Consider the following 17,289-nt stretch of genomic DNA (forward strand, 5'->3'; position numbering starts at 1 on the left):
GGGTTGTCGATAAATAGTAAAAATTGCCGTAGGTACGTGATTAATGGACAGCATCAAATCAATGTTTATTTAGTTAAAATGTTGTTAATGATAAACTATGTTGAGCTGGCTTGCAGAAACATTTATTCTATGATTTTTTCTGACGGATGTTTGATTATGTAGCTGTGGCAGCGATTCAATACGCGTCACTTTATCATATATCGCGTCACACAACGCCTATCTGAAAATCGTTCAAAAACGCGTCACGCACTGCTTGACACCTCGCGTTACCATGCCTTCGGCCTAAGCGTGCGCGCTGTTTAAGCTCAGGTGGCGCGTTTAACCCCGCAAAAAACAAAAATGCGGATAATGACGTGGTTGGAGGTCTAATGGCTACCGCTTCTGCTACGTTAGAAGAAGGTCATGGGTTCAATTCCAGGTCCATACCTTTCCCCGTACATTTTAGTTGTATTTTTCACTTGCTTCTATCTACCACTTTTAATATATCACAGTTGATCTATCTCACACACTCCGAAAAAATCATGGGATTTTACGTCTTTTGGATGCACATAAAATAAGCGAGCCAAATGACGTGAATTTGTGTCACATTTTAAATACGATGGTGTCTGACTCGGGAAATGTCAATCATAGCGGCATCGTTTTCATGTCCTCCGTCATGTAAAATTACATTTTTCTTCCAATACATCTTTCAGAACCCATTTTTACGTCATGTCATCACTTACATCATGTGTCGTTCAGTCATAATGTGAATTACGTCCGGAGTGATTTTCATTATTTTTAAGAGTGCAGTTAATAGACATTTGCTGGAACCCGGGACGGACATAAATAAACCGTTTCCCTACGCTTCCATTCTTTCATTATTATAGCACGCCTGATACATAGGCAGTCCAAACCAGCAAGCCTGCCATTAAAATTACCCCACCCTTCACCCTTCCCGCATGAACTGGCGTAGACGCACTGGTATATGGTCAGGGAAATGCAGTTGGCAGGTATGAGCCAGTTGGGTGCATCATCAACTACTTTCTCTTCCCCTCATTGGTCTGCATTATGACGTGGCAGGCACCATAGTTGCCTAAAAATAGAGTAGAGTTCTCAATGTTAAACATAAGTTTTTTCTTCGAGATCTTGTAGCTAATTTCCAAAAACAAACGCAGGGGGAGGCAGGTGGTTCGGCATCCAGTACTATTCCCCCTTATTACACCCAAGCGAACAGCTTTTTATTTGCATTTCAATCCTTGCACACCCACAACTTTATCTGCTCTCGATTCTTAACGCCATATTCCCGAACGGACGCAACACAAGGTCTCCCTGAATACGAATCGAATCCGTAGACTTCCCCGGAATGAACCTATATGCCAACAGCAGTTTCACCAGCGTAACCTTCATCTCCAGTAAAGCGTACTTTTGACCGATGCAATTTCGCGCTCCCACACTGAACGGTATGTAATCGTACGGCCCTCTTTTCCCGCCGGATTCGTCGGAAAATCTTTCCGGATCGAACCGCTCCGGATCGGGGAACACTTCCGCGTTGCGGTGCACATTATGGATGATCACCACCATGGCGGTTCCCCGCGGTACTTGGCATCCGTCTGGAAATAATTCAAGCTACAGATGATGACACTTAAGTTCTCACCTCAATGCTCACTGATCTCAACGTCCTCCAGCAGCTCCCGGCCGATGATCGGCACCGATGGATAAACCCGCAAAACCTCCTTGATCACCATATCCAGGTACTTCATCTGTTGCAGCGTTGCGTTGGTTAGCGGAGCATGTCGCTCCTCTTCCGTTTCCAACACCTGCCGAATCTCACCGTACAACCTTTCCTGAATATCCGGATGCATGGCAAGGGCCATCAACGAGAAGTAAATCCCCGAAGTGGTCGTATCGTGTCCTTCGAACATGAACGTATCGACCTCCTCGCGGATGTCCGCATCGCTCATGGAGCTCTCGTTCAGCAGCAGGTCCAGGAAGCTCATCCGTTTCTTACCGTAGATTCCATCATCTTCGTTGTGCTCCTTGGTTTCACCTTCGGTGTGACGTTTCTCCTCCAAGGCTTGCCGTTTGGCCTTGATTACAGAGTTGGTGAAATTGTGCATGGTTTTGATTAGCTTCTGCTGGCGCCAGTAGAATGGATGCAGGAAGTAGAGTAGTGGAAACGATCGCAACGCGGAGAACGTTCGCTGGATGACGATGCTGCCAAAGTCTTTGATGGCGTGAACGTACGCGTTGTCCGGGTTGTCCAGCGCATTGATCGATACGCCCATGGAAGTTTCTAGAATAAGTTTGAAAAGATTGAATATTTCCAGATCGACCAGACTTAGAAATTGCTGGGGAAATTGTCTTGAAAATTGCATATTCTCACAAAAGCACAAAGACTCCCGTATAGAACAACAAAAAGATATATGCAGCAATTTTATGAAAAAAATATAAACATTGTTTCTGATTTACTATTTTCTGGTATTAAGGGGGCAGGATCCGTCATTGATTTCGGAATTTTCAAAAGCATTTTTTTTTGTTCAAAATTAAGAAAATGTACATTAAAATGTGTTCACTGTATTCTATTCAGGCTAGACAATCGTCACCTTCAAATGGAAAAAGTCAGCGACGAAACTGAAAGAAGCATCGTCATCGTCAGTATCGCCTTGTAAGTAAGGGTAGCAAGCGGGATGAAGAAAAAAATGCTCGTTGACGATTTTGGATTGAAGATAGTTGTGCATTCTTCCGTCGATGACGAGACAACGACCTGCCAGAGTTATTATACAGAATGACGATTTTTTTTTTATTTCGTCACCGCACCATGACGAATCTGACGTTTGTCTGTCCTGATTCTATTCTTCAACTGAAACACAGTAAACACATTTTTATCCAATAATTATTGGTTTTGAACAGACAAACTGCTTTTGAAGTTTCGACGATGACGATGATTACGATGACGGAGCGTTGAGCGTTAAGATTATGAGATTGTCCTGAAGATTCAGGTTTCTGAAATCAACAACTATCACACACAAATGAGTCAGTACGTTGAATGTTTGCCATGTGTTAGTTGAGGCGACAGTGGCCAGTTAACGTTCTGACCCATACAAAACTTACAGTTCTTGAGCATGAATTTTACACAAGGGGTGGATCACTTGTTCAATGTGCATCAAATGTACATTCAAATGCATTTTTTCGACATTCGCATCAACTTAGCATTGGTGTTAGCAACACAACCATATCAACGTAGCCTTCTATGGATCAATGCACGAGTTCACTAGTTGACGTTTTAGCGGTGCCGTGTTATTTATGTGACCATGGCAACTAGTGAATTCAGCACCGCTCAAACGTCAAATTAGTGAACTCGTGCATCGGTCCATAGCAACGCGTATTTGTTTGTTGTGCATATTTTCATCGGATCTTTGTGGCATTGTACTAAGAAATATTGTAATTATAAGTCTTATCCTGCGTGCACATAGAAATGGAACTACTTGGGAGCAGGGGTAGTTACAAACTCTTTCGTGGTAAACCCGTACTCAGTAATGCGACTCAGTGGAGGTGGACCGGAACACCTTTATTCGATTGGGCGGATCGGGTTGTAAATCTCACTTTCAGGTGAATTGAAAAGAACAAGACAAAAACATGGATTTTTTTCACCAAATAAATAACTCATTTTATTATCTACAATGGTAGTAATCTCTCCGGATCGATCCATGCCTTGAACTTGCCACATATATTGCATTGTTAAGTCCACGTAGTTAGTGTACTACTGTCGGTGGAAAAGATTCTTGACTGGAATTAGTGTATGGTCTTCCAGATGGCGGAATTATTTAGTGTATGGTCATTCAGAAACTCTTGAACCAAGTGAACTCAATTCACCTTCCACTGTTCTGGATTAGTTTTGTTCCTCGTTGAGCACGCACACAGCCCACAATCACGGTGACTATCTTAAGCTTGATCTTGTTACAGATATCCTCCTTGTCCAATTTCGAACGTACAGTAATCCCGAAAGGATGGCAAATCAGAAGAACATGGCTGATGACTCTGAAACTAAACATCTGCGCTAACGAACGGAATACGGGGAATTAGTCTAACAAAAAATAAAAAGTAAAGTACTTTACATATCACCTTAGACACTCACTCTTCTAGTTCAATATGTTCTCGGGCTTAACTGTCGTTATTTACGTCTTCGAAATCCAATTGCCGTCCATCAGAAAGCGCTGTAAAACTTTTGATTCAACATGTTTTGGATGAGGCCTGAGAGAGACTCGCGAAGAGGAAAAATATCAACGTCATATGCAGCCCAGATTCCCCTCTCACGAAACGTCAAATGCAGCCCACCGTTCTTATTTCTGAAAAAGTGAAAAGTATTGTGTTCAAAGTAAACTGTTATTAAAAACCTCAGTCGGTGGGGCAGTTTTTTTCCAAAGTTGCTGATAAATCTAAGCAGAAGTTTAATTATTTATAATGTCTGCTACGTTTGCTGGCATGAAATTTCACTCAAACGGCTATTTATGATTCGATGTGATGCAAACTCAATCATTTTTTGCTGAGAGGTTCATGTGAGGATTTGAACAGCATTCGCATAATTGGTATAAACACAATGTGGAATAAGAAAAAAACTCAGCAATCACAGAAAAAGAAGACCGTCTTCGCGAGTCTCGTCTCAGGATGAAGCAGCCGTCTTCTCGAGTTTGTGGAATGACAAGTTTCACACATTGACAAAGACAAACGTTTGAGTAAGCCATGATTTGCAAATTTGCTAGAAGTGTACATTTAAATGCATTTGAATGCATCAAATTTTCTTGTAATATCAGATGCATCAGAAGTGATCCACCCCTTGATTTTACATGTGATCATCAACCACGACCTTGAGTTGATCGAAGCAAGGGCTTTCACGTCATGAGCCTGACATCAAATCCTGTACTCGAAACAGTCACTCATCAAGGTTATAGTAACGACTTCCTCGGGAAGAATAGACATGTCTTTGGTCCAGATAAACTAGCTTACGGTTAAAGCAGTCTTTGATTGAGATATAAAAAATACGTGTGAGTGAGTAAAACTGGTTTAGCCTTAGCTCACAAGAATAAACACCAGTACCAGCCATGTCTTGTGAAAGGAAAAGCATTTAAAGAAAACTCCAGCAAATATCGGATCACTTGAAGCTAGTCAAACGACGGTAAAATGCTGAGTATGGTAATTTACGTACCTGAGGGAAATAGGCGCCCTTTTAATTGCCCTTAAGGTGAAGATAAATCGAAGCCAAACCTCAAATTTTCAAGAGCACGAATCTGGAGAACCAAACATTCGTTTGAGCTGAAAACTTAATCGATTGGTCATTCGCTGGTGGTGACCAATCGATAAAGTTTTCAGCTCAAACGGGTGTTCGCTTCTCCAGATTTGTGCTCTTGAAAATTTGAGGTTTGGCTTCGGTTTATCTTCACCTTAAGCTCCAAACGCAATGGTTGCGGAAACTGGAGTCGGTTCGCCAGCATGAACTATAACATACTAGTCCGCTCATTGTTGGCTTACTTTATATCATTGTCAGCTCAGTTGAGATGGTGTGATTCATTATGGCCGAATCGGTTACGCTTCCGCTGCCGTTCCGCTATCATTGCGTTTGGGCGTTAAGTCTCCTACTCAGTAACTTTTATCCCTATTTTTCACAGACCTGCTCATGGTATGGATAACCAAAAGAAGTTTGGATAACTGACTCCATTGGGAACTTTGGACTTATGCACCCCACAGACGCTCAGACGGTTTGACCAACATTGACTCCGCCCCCCAAGTTAGTCAGACCGATTTATGTTGCTGCAACCGTTTGACCGACTGTCAAGGTTGGTTGCAGCAACCACGATATTTCTTCGCATGTTTTTAGACTTGCCGAGAGTCTAGTGAATATATGATTGTTGTTATTGTTGTAATTGTTATTTTTTCGAATGCTGTGGCTATGAGGGAGAATCTTTTGGCGATTTTCTGGCAATAATCGCAGTAAGAAAGAGAAGAACTTTTAACATTTAAGTACCGGAAGGAATAAATATTTAAGTGGAATTCCAGTTATAATTCGTACGAATTATTCCGGCAAAACTCAGAAATCATAACGGGTCCCTTTCGGGAAATATTCTGAGCAGTCATTGATATGGGAATGGCCATGGGATTTTTTTTTTCAAACATTTTATCGAGAATCTTTTAGTCGTTTCCTCTAGTTATTCTGTTTTGAAGTTTTTCCAGGAATCCATTAGCTATACTAAGAATTCTACCAAAAGCTCTTCCTGGGATTCTACCACGAATTTTATCAATAATTCCTTTAGAAATTTATCCACAGATTCAACCAGAAATTCCTCCGGGGAACATTTTTCAGGCTTACATTCAGGTGGAATTTTTGCCAAGGATTCTTTAAGAGGTTCCTCTACAAATTAATGTGGAGTACAACCACTGATTCCTTCAAAGATCTGACCGAAAAAAAAATCCCAAGGAATATCTCCAGGGCCAACTCCAAGGCTGCCTCCTAGAATTCCTCCAGATTGTTATAACAATTTTTTTAAAGATTTTTTCAGAAATTTCTCTAGAAGTTCGTTCTAAGGATTCCATCACGCGTTACCCAAGAATCACATTATGAATTCTTTCAAATACTTCTCAAGGGATTTCTCAAAAAAAAAAAATCATCACCAGAATTTCCCCCATTGATTTCACCAGGACTTTTTTAAGGACTCCTCCTCCTCAAATTCCTCAAGGAGTTACATCAGAAAATCTACCAGGACTTTCTTCAGCGATTCTTTCTAGCAAATTTTCAACAGATTTCTTCTGGGATATATACAAATACTTCCCAAGGGATTTCTCTAGTGGTTCATCCAATGCTTCTTTCAAGAATTTCACCAAATATCCTTCAAAGATTCATTTAAGATTTCCTCCAGCAAAACTTCAAGCATTTTCATAAAGATACTACCCACAATTTATCCAAGGATGCATCAAGTTCCTCCAGGGATTCTACAAACAATTCATCCAAGAATTCCATCAGAAAGCCTTCAAAGATTTCAAGAAAAATACTGCAAAAATAAGTCATCAAAACTTGATTAGCAGGAATTCCTTTAGAGTTTCCACTTGTAATTTTTTGAGAGGATCCCCCAGGTTATCCTTCGGTATTCCTCTAGAGAATCTTCAAGAAATTATTTTATAAACCCCACCAGTGTTTCATTCAAAGATTCTTCCTACGAGGCATTCGTCCTGGGATTTCTGCAGGAATTACTCCGAGGATTCCTAAAGGAATTTATTCATCAATTCCATCCAGTATTTATTAAAGGATTTTTTCCAAGGAATCTACCAGGAATTACCTAAGAGAATCTTTTAGAAACTCCTTCAGGGATTGGATTGCTTTAAAAGTTCTTCCAGAAATATACTAAGGAATCTCTCCAGGAAACTCTCTAGGAATTAATCTATTGATTTCTTTGGTGATACCTCCAAGATTTTCTAAAAATGTATCTCCATGGATTTTTTTTTTCAGAAATGAATAAAAACTTTTGGATCTACTTTAGGGATTCATCCTGAGGTATTTAGACAATTGTGTTGTTTGTAACTCGGAGTAAATATCAGTTAACTCTCTGAAAGAATTTGTGATATTCCTGAAGCACAATCCAAGTAACACCTTTGAAGTATTTTATGGTTGATCTTCTGAAGAAACTCTGGTAGATTTTTCTGGTGGTAATTCTAGCGAAACTCTGGTGATATTCCCAGTGTTAACGCTAGAACAACTCATTGTGAAATTCCTTAAAAAACGCGAAAAATTACAGGTGATATAATTAGGGAAAATACTGTTGAAGTATCTGAAGGAATTACTAGTGGAATCTTTATAGGAAATTGTGGTCAAATCGCATAGGAAATTCGTTATTAGATAATTGGAGTTCATCTTGATGGCATCCACAAAGGAATCTCCCAGAGTAATCCCTGAAGGAATTCCTGTTTTAAATCCCAGGAAGAATTCCTGATAGAGTCACTGGATGATATACTGGTAGATTCTCAAATTACAGATAAAACTATTATAATAAATTTCTGGTAATATCGCTGGAGGGCTCCTGAAAATCCCCAAGAATCCCTTGAGTTATTCCTTGAAAAATCCGGAGGAATCCCTTGAAGGCTTCCGCCCCATGATGAATTCCGCGAGGAATCCTTTGAGAAATTCCGGAAGGAATCTCTTGAGTAATGCCGGTATTGGACTACTAATAAGAAATTTCTGATAAAATCCCTGGAGGAAATCCTGAAAATCTTTAAGAATCGTTGGAGATTTTGCTGGAGGAATTCCATGAGGATTGATTCCTTAAGGAATTTCGGGAGGTATCCCTTGACTAATTCCGGGAGGAATCCCTTAAGGAATTACAGGAGGACTACCTTGAAGAGTTCTTTGATGAATCTTTTGAAGTATTCTCTAGAAGTTCGGGTAGTATCTCCTAATAAATTTCGAAAAGAATTCATAATAAATTAACCCAGTATAACCCTAGAGGGATTCCTAAAGGAACCAGGTGGAATGTCTAAAGAAAATGCTTTTGAAACCCCTGAAGGATCTATTCTTGAAATTCCCGGAAGAACTCCTGATGTAATTCCCAGAAGAGATCCTGATGTTATGCCTAGAAGAAACTTCTGATGCAATCCCTCGAGGATCCAGGTGAAATCTCTGAAGAAACTTCTGATACAATCTCTAGAGGAACTCCTGATGGAATCTCTAAGGTAACTCCTGTTAAAATTTCTGAAGAATTCAATGATGATTTCTGAAGGAATTCCTGACGGAATAAGGAGGAAAGATATTCTTGCAGGAACTCCAGATGAAATCATTGGAGGAACTCCTGATGAAATCCCTTGAAGAATTCCCTATGGAATCACTACAGGAACTCCTGATGAAATCCCTGGAGGAATTCCTGTCAAAATTCCTGATGGAACTCCTTATAGAATGCCTAGAGAAATTCCTTATGATATCCCTAGAAGATCCTGATGGAATTCTTAGGTGACCTCCTGATATAATATAATCTCGGAAGAAATGCTAGCTGGAATCTCTGAAGGAACACTTGGTGGAATTTCTGGAGGAACTCCTGATGAAATCCTCAGAAGAACTCTATTGGTAGCCCTAAAAGTATTTCTAATAGAATCCCTTTTGGAATTCCTGATAGAATCTCATGAGGAATTCCAGGTGAACTTTCGGAAGGAATTTATAAAAGAATTCTAACAGGAATTTCTTGTTAAATCACTGGACAAAATGTTGATTAAATTTCTGAAAGAATTCCTGAAGATATTATAAGAGGATTTCCTGGAGAAATTCTTGGTAAAATTTCTGATGGAATCCCTGTAGTACAAATCCAGGTACAATCCATGGATAGATTTTTCGAATCACAGGTGAAACTGCTGATGGATTCTCTGAAGATATTTCTGGAGAAATTGGTTGGTAAATTTGCTAAAGAAAACGGTTAAAGATAGTTGGAAACGATAGGGAAATATATAGAAACAACTCAAAAGCGTGCATTTGATAGATCACTATGGCACCTACGTTGCATTAATTCACGCATTTTGACTTTCCACCCATCTGCATCGGAAGTTCATGGGACTTCGAAGCTACAATTTGACATGATGATGTCATGTTCGTGCAACATCCCTACAGACGGTACGATCGGTTCGTCGAACATTTGGCTCCGCCCACCGGTGGTTTGAGCAAAATCAAACTCGTTTGATTTTGGCCGACCGATTCGTCAACCGTCAAGTTGGATTCACAAACTGTCAAATTGGTTCGTCAAGCAGCATCACACACGGTCAAACATAGCACCAACATGAGCATCAACCTGAGGGGCGGAGTCACTGTTGGTCAAACCGTCTGAGCGTCTGTGGGGTGCATTATACTAACAGATAAATAAAGGTTTACATCCGCAAATCTAGAGCGTCTGTTCCACATGTCAAAGGCGGACACTATGGTCTCCTATGGAAAACTTCGCACTTTTGTCCTCTGAACATTTAAAGAGTATCCTGCGGAAGAGTAGGTGTTGGTGTCAGGCAAGCAAGGCGTAAACAAACTGAAAATACATGAAAGAACGCGTACCGAAAAAATCTAAGACGACCAAATCAATGGAAAGGGACCAGCGGTTGGAAGCTCAGTACGTGAAACAGCAAATTTGTCAACGTAATCATGAGTACACGTATATTACTATAAGCATAAACGTGCACATGAAAGAGTACCCAAAACGGTTGCTGAAGCGACAACGTTCCACGAGATGGACAGGAAGGTTGAAGTGATTTTGGTGGGCTTCGTAACAGATGAGTGCCTAGGCTGCATTCGGAACAAGGGAAGCAATGTGGCAAAGTCTCGAGGATACCTTCGCGAAGAAATCAGCAGATTGACGGACCTTTATCAGGAAGCAAATTGTAAGATTGCATCTGGAGGATGGTGCCTCGGTTCGGACTCATCTTCTGCAGTTTGAAGATATGGTTCGTCATAAGGCGGGATCGAAGTAGGAAGAAAGCGACATGTGCTTGTCACTGGCGTTAACGGGATTATACAACGCTTTGGTGACCTCACCAACACACGGCGCACAGTAAAAGTCAAAAGAACAAAAGAATTAATGGCACGTACAGTGGCTCAGAGGCCTTTGGAGGCCTTTGTTTTGACCTTTACTGTGCGTCGTGTGTTTGTGCTGTCTCGCTTACTGTCACGGGCAACTTGAAAACAGAGCGCACAGTAAAAGTCAAACATTTTATGGCATACATAGGCTCATTGGCAATAATACCTTTTGCGATAACCAGAAGAACGGCCGGTTCAATGGAAAATGTCATTCTTGCAGAAAAATTAGGGGGGTGAAATGAGCCAATAATTAGCTATCAAACATTGATTCAACTTGGCGTCCAGTGTCTTTGTTTTGATTCTTTTGGAACTGACAAAACATATGATTTTTTGGATAGGAGACATCAATGATACCTCACTGATGCGTAAAACATTCAACAAAATGTTGAAAAGAAAAAAAAGCGTCATCAAATAAGACGATTCAACGCAATATATTTATTTGCCAGAAACTAGCACTAGCAGCACATGAGCCGTATACTCGAAAATCAGGAGCAAGTTAGGGCAAACCGACCAGAAAGTGGGTGCCGATACGCGAAGTACCAAAAACGATGTGAGGAAGAGCCCAAATGTATGCAGGATGACAGCCGTGTCAGTCCTCAGAGAAAAAGAGTGCACATGAAGAAAGCAAGAGGAAATGCGAATGCGGAAAGGACTCCGAAACCAGTGATCCTCATGGTGGACAAGCAAACCGACACATATCAAGGTTAGTGGTAAAGATGGTCGGGTTTCACATTTTTCAAACCCGGACCCGACCCGAACCCGAAACAATAATTGAAAAGCAAACCCGGACCCGACCCGAACCCGAAAATTTTTCGCTGTTTAAACCCGAACCCGACCCGAAACCTGAAACTTTTTTGTAAGAAACACCCATATAAAACCAGAGTTTGAAAAGATGGTAAATTCATCGTTTCTGATCCATAAGGAAGCTTTTAGGTTGTTACTCTGCTCACAATTCTCACCAAACCCGACCTGAACCCAACTCAAACCCGGCTTTTTGTAAGCCCGAACCCGACCCGTACCCGATAATTTTGTAGCTTTCAAACCCGACCCGAACCCGACAAATTTCTACTGGTCTTGCTCTTCTAGACATAGAAAAAGCATTCGACAGTGTTTGGCATTGAGGTTTGATCGTAAAATTAAAAAAACTTTAATTTTCCAACATACATTGTTAGAATAATTCAAAGTTATCTGTCAAATCGTACACTTCAGGTTAATTATCAGAACTCCATATCTGAAAGACTTCCTGTAAAGGCTGGTGTTCCCCAAGGCAGCATTTTGGGACCAATATTATACAGTATTTTCACATTTGACTTACCTGAGTTACCTCAGGGATGTCAAAAATCCTTGTTTGCGGATGACACAGGCCTCTCCGCCAAAGGACGAAGTCTGCGTGTCATTTGTAGTTGATTGCAAAAAAGTTTGGATATTGGATATTTTTTCTTCACACTTGCAAAAATGGAAGATTTCTCCTAATGCTTCCAAAACTCAACTACAGTGAAACCTCCATGAGTCGATGTTCTATGACTCGATATCGACTCATGGAACCATACTAAAAACAAAATTTTAAGTTTACTATGATGGTCCCCTCAAACAGCTTTCCAAGGCATTCGTTTCCACGACTCGATATTTTCATGAGTCGATGGTCCCTTCAGATATCGACTCATGGAGGTTTATTACAGATGTTCCCACATAAACCAAAAGCTCTTTATTTGAAACATTCAAGTAGACATGTTGTCACGATGAGAGGGGTTCCAACAAATTAGTCAGATGAAGTTAAGTATCTAGGGCTCATGCTAGATAAGAATTTAACTTTCAAATACCACATTGAGGGCATTCAAGCCAACTGTAATAAATATGTAAAATGTCTCTATCCCCTTATTAATAGACAATCAAAATTTTGTCTTAAGAACAAGATTTTGATATTTGAACACATTTTCAGGCCAGCCATGTTGTATGCTGTACCAATATGGACTAGCTGTTGTAATATCAGGAAGAAAGCTCTGCAGAGAATTCAGAATAAAATTTTGAAAATGATTCTGAGGTTTCCTCCCTGGTATAGTCTCAATGAGTTACATAGAATAACCAATGTGGAAACATTGGAACAAATGTCAAATAAAATCATTAATAATTTCAGGCAAAAATCGTTGCAATCCTCTATTGCCAGGATTAATGCGTTATATGTTTAGGTTAAGTTAGGTTAAGTAAATTGAATTATTTTTTTTCTCTTATGAGCAGGTGAAATCAACTCACCTGTAAAAAATCTGAACTGCTACGGCAAATGAAATGTAATATGTTGTTAACAAAATGTTAATAAAATCTTAAATTTGTTTTATCAAATTAGGATGATAGTGTTGTCTAATAACACAGAGCACCTAGATATAAGAAATGAATGTAATGTTTGGAATGATACCAATAAAGAAATTAAAAAAACTTATATGGCTCGGTCGATCCTTAATCAGATTTCAGTCGGTACGTTTTCGTCCATGCGATTTCGGTGAAAAAGTGCAAAGTGTATAAATAAACTGAAGTTATTTATCAAAATACAGCAGTTTTATTGCATTTTTGGTGCACAAGTGGACGAACCATAAAAGCTTTCACAAAATTAAACTTGGAAAATGAAACTATATTGCAGGTAAGTTTAAATATCCGCCGTAGTGGAACATTTTAAATTTGATACAACAACGCTCGCGACGAAGAAGATCGAAACCCTACATAAGTATTCGTAGATGAAATCAACAGCATCATCATCATTATGTAGGTCAATAAACCTGTTCTCTTAAAATATGCCTAATACATAACATTGTTGACATGACTTTTTCGTGTTTGCCAAGCACGATTCAACACAAATAAACCCGGCATATGTTCTGCTTCTTCTGTTTCTGCCCGTAGTTACAACTAGAGGAAGTCTTTACTGGTTGCTGAAATATATTTTTTGCCAATAATTACGTCTTTATTTTGGAAAGTTTATGCGTCGATTATGCAATATTTAAGTAGTTACTAAGCATGTTCCACACATTACTAACAATGCTTATGTGGAGAGAATGATTGATGTTGTGATCGTTTCAAGAACATCCAGCATTCAAAAATCATTATTGTTACTGCTAATCAACTTAATGATCATGATTCATGTATCACCTTCCAAAAAGTTTATAAAATACTCACCACAAATGCTGTCCAGTGCATGCAACGTAATATACTGATACATATCGAACTCCTCTCCGCCAACGTGCTGCTCTATCTTCGTCACCAATCGATCAGTTTCCGCATTGAAAACCTCCAGAAACTGCTCCAAAATCTTAAAATGGAACGTCGGTGTAATGATCTTCCTCCGTTGGAACCACTTCTCGCCGAACGATAGCAACAGACCCGTGCCCAGCCATGGCTCCAGATACTCGTAGATGTAGTTCTTCTTGGTGACCTTGGACAGCAGAACCCGTTCGATGGCCTTCGGGCTAGAGATGTGTAGCTGAACATCCCCAAACAATCCATACGTAACCAAATTCTGTCCGCACTGTTTGTGCAGATCCAGAACCGTGTGGAAGATTGCCGGAGCGTCTTTGTTGGCAAACATCAACGAGTTGCCCAAAAGTGGCAGCACCGGTTTCGGATGGGGAAAGTAGGCGGCAATTTTTGCCGCCCTCGCCATCCGTCGCTGGTAAACCAACCACAGAAAGGCCACTGTGGCCAATGACACCAGAATCGCTAACATGCTTACCGTGCTCGATGAGATTCCGCAAATGACTGATTGCGGTGGTAAATCGACCATCAGCAATGTGATCGTTGATCAACGATGGTACTTACTCTCAACGGTACATTATTCGTGTGTACTTTCTACGCTTCGTGAGTACAAAGTCCCGAATTGCCGATTTTTTTTTCTCGCAAGGGAGAACTCATGTAAGTAGTACGTATGTGTTTTACTGGAAAGTATTTTGTTTATGTTTTCGATCTCTTGAGCGAAAAAATGATTGTTGTGTCTTACGTAGCCGCTGTATACGCAGATAGAATTTTGAACTTTGCATTGGTCTTATCGCAATTTTGTGGAGAACTTTCTCTGATGCTCATCATGGAGAATGAGGGATTTCAATTTATTTATCCTTCGATTAGTGTCATTACTTCTTCTTGGCATTAACGTCCCCACTGGGACAAGGCCGGCTACTCAGCTTAGTGTTCTTCATGAGCACTTCCACAGTTATTAACTGAGAGCTTTCTTTGCCTAAGTTGCCATTTTCGCATTCGTATATCGTGTGGCAGGTACGATGATACTCTATGCCCAGGGAAGTCAAAGAAATTTCCATTACGAAAAGATCCTGGACCGACTGGGAATCGATCCCAGACACCTTCAGCATGACTTTACTTTGTAGCCGCGGACTCTAACCACTCGGCTATGTATGGCCCAATGGGCCATTACATTGTCATTACATTGATTTCTGATATCCAGGTGTTGAGTGTTAAGTAACACTTTTATCATTTAGTGAAACATAATGAAGCTTTAATTAACATTTTGTTAAAAAAATTTTACATTTCATTGACGGCGGATTCAGTTCAAAAATTTTACAAGCGACATGAATTTATTTGCGTATAGGAGAAAAAACGCTTTTAAATAAACTTAACATAGTGTGTGCTATTCACATATAAAGATGTTGTTCACCAGATTCCAAAGGTTAGGATCGCTCATCATTTTGTTACCCATTCTGTCTGCATTGAAGCCCTGTCCAACAGCAGCCGCCGCGATTCGTTCTATGTTAAACCTCGGGCAATCACTACATGTTCCGGCGTTTCCTCTTTGAAGCAACCGTGACTTGACAAAAACTGTGCAAGTGGAAGCTCACTTCACCATACTCCTATTTACTCAGGTCAACACATTCGGGATGTGTCTGTGGGTCCAGTCTACTTTTCTCAGAGGCATCCCATTCTTGCTGCCACTTGACCAGCAAACCTATCGTCGTCAATTTCTTCACTTACCTAGTGCCTCTCCGCTGTGGGCACTCAATGTCTTCTCTCAGGGTGATGCAAATCGGAATCATCCTGGTGATCACACATACAGTTAACTCTCCCTTACTCGATATTCCGTATCTCGTTATCGAGTTAGAGAACCATAGTGAAAGTTGTTTTCCATGGCTACCTCGATGGTTCCTTGGATCACAGTTGCATTTGTTTTGTGTTCTGTAACTCGATACCTCCCTAACTCGATGGTCCCTTCAATATCGAGTAAGGGAGAATTGACTGTAGTACCTCCGACTATATTGTTCTGTACGCGTTTGCTACTCTCATGGCCGGAACATGCTGTTGAGCTTGTCCCGATAGCACTTGGTTAGCAGAGCTGCACTCCAGGTCGGAACTCCGTATCTCAGTATCGACGATGATATGCTAACCAGAAGACGCCTCCTATTGCTTCTCGAACCATGAGCGATCGGCATGATCCTTGTAAGTGCATTGGTCGCCTTTGCCGCATTTTCACATACATAGTCGCCACGTCGACTTGAAGTTTATTCCACAGAGTCATACCCATTATGGACCCTTGCGGTACTCCTGTCGTTACTCTTAACTCCTTTCGGCTGGAGTTAGTTGCATACAGCAACACCCGATTCTCGAAGTAGTTCTGGAGAATCCAGCACAGAAAGTCAGGAACCCGCGTTTTATGCAGCGCTGTGGCTATGGCATCCCAACTGCCGCTATTGAACGCGTTCTTAACGTCTATCATAAAAACGGCGTACATTTAGCTACCCTGTTTAGGATGACCCGTACCAAGAGTTTGCCCAGTGTATCCAGCAAACATATAGGCCTGTTTGATGATGGATCACCGGGTGGTTTTCCTTGCTACGGTAGCAGCGCTAGCTTCTGGATCTTCCATTTTTCTGGGAAGTGACCTTCGTCCAGAGATTCTAAGCATTATGTTCTACCTCTACCTGTCTTGTAAACGAAAACATTCGCCGGTTTTATGTTTACCAAAAAAACAAAACTTTCGACGGTGACCAACTCGCGTCGAAGCCGAACGCCGCGGCTAAACATCGAGCGGCTACGGGACTCAGAAGTAGCCCAAGAATACGCGCAGCAGTTGGAAGTGGCCCTACCAACGGAAGAGCAGTTTGGCGCCGCCACTCTTGAAGATGGCTGGGGGCACATAAGATCCGCCATTGGTAGAACCGCAACAGCAGCACTAGGTCCAGCGGCCCCGAATCAGAGAAACGACTGGTACTGCGAATGCGAGCAGTTTAAGAATAAGAAGAATGCAGCATGGGCGAGAATGCTGCAACACCGCACGAGAGCGAACGCGGTACGCTATAAACAGGCATGGAACAGACAACACTCGATATTCCGGAGAAAGAAGCGCCATCAAGAAGAACTAAATCGCGAAGCGATGGAACCAACGGAAGAGCTGTTCCGCGCTAAAGATACGATAACGAGAAGCTTAACCGTTCGCGCAAAGGCTTTGTGCCACAAGCCAATATGTGCAGACACTGTGACGGAAATCTTCTCACGAACGAACATGAGGTGGTTGAAAGGTGTCGGCAGCACTACGACGAGCACCTTAATGGTGATGTGGAAGGTAGCGAAGGTGGCACGAAAATAACTTTGGGAGCACGCGCGAACGACGAAAGACTTCCGCCTCCAGATCTCCAAGAGGTAGAAACGGAGATTAGACGGTTGACCAACTACCGAGCGAGCTGCTAAAATACGGTGTTGATGCACTGGCAAGAGCACTGCACTGGGTAATTTACCAGATT

The 17,289-nt window shown here is 41.2% G+C and overlaps 1 protein-coding gene and 1 long non-coding RNA gene across 2 annotated transcripts; one reads left to right on the forward strand and one right to left on the reverse strand.

The window, feature by feature from the left end:
- Nucleotides 1-1,195: 1,195 nt before the first annotated feature.
- On the reverse strand, nucleotides 1,196-14,373 carry LOC5578026 (cytochrome P450 4c3). Its single transcript, XM_001656716.3, has 3 exons — nucleotides 13,727-14,373; nucleotides 1,646-2,272; nucleotides 1,196-1,589 (listed from the first exon to the last, which is right to left on the reverse strand). The coding sequence occupies exons 1-3, from the start codon at nucleotides 14,328-14,330 to the stop codon at nucleotides 1,252-1,254; spliced, it is 1,569 nt and encodes a 522-aa protein (XP_001656766.3). The 5' UTR covers nucleotides 14,331-14,373; the 3' UTR covers nucleotides 1,196-1,251.
- On the forward strand, nucleotides 3,361-4,127 carry LOC110678827. Its single transcript, XR_002501970.1, has 2 exons — nucleotides 3,361-3,588; nucleotides 3,667-4,127. It is a non-coding gene; the product is annotated as an uncharacterized LOC110678827 (long non-coding RNA).
- Nucleotides 14,374-17,289: the final 2,916 nt, after the last annotated feature.

Source organism: Aedes aegypti, chromosome 3, assembly GCF_002204515.2.
Source record: "Aedes aegypti strain LVP_AGWG chromosome 3, AaegL5.0 Primary Assembly, whole genome shotgun sequence".
Lineage (NCBI taxonomy): Eukaryota > Metazoa > Arthropoda > Insecta > Diptera > Culicidae > Aedes > Aedes aegypti.

Coding starts and splice junctions, on each gene's coding strand:
- LOC5578026 (XM_001656716.3), bottom strand. CDS start 14,330: ATGGTCGATTTACCACCGCAATCAGTCATTTGCGGAATCTCATCGAGC. Junction 2,273..13,726: donor TGCACTGGACAGCATTTGTG/GTGAGTATTTTA, acceptor AACTTATTCTAG/AAACTTCCATGGGCGTATCG. Junction 1,590..1,645: donor GCTGGAGGACGTTGAGATCA/GTGAGCATTGAG, acceptor AATTATTTCCAG/ACGGATGCCAAGTACCGCGG.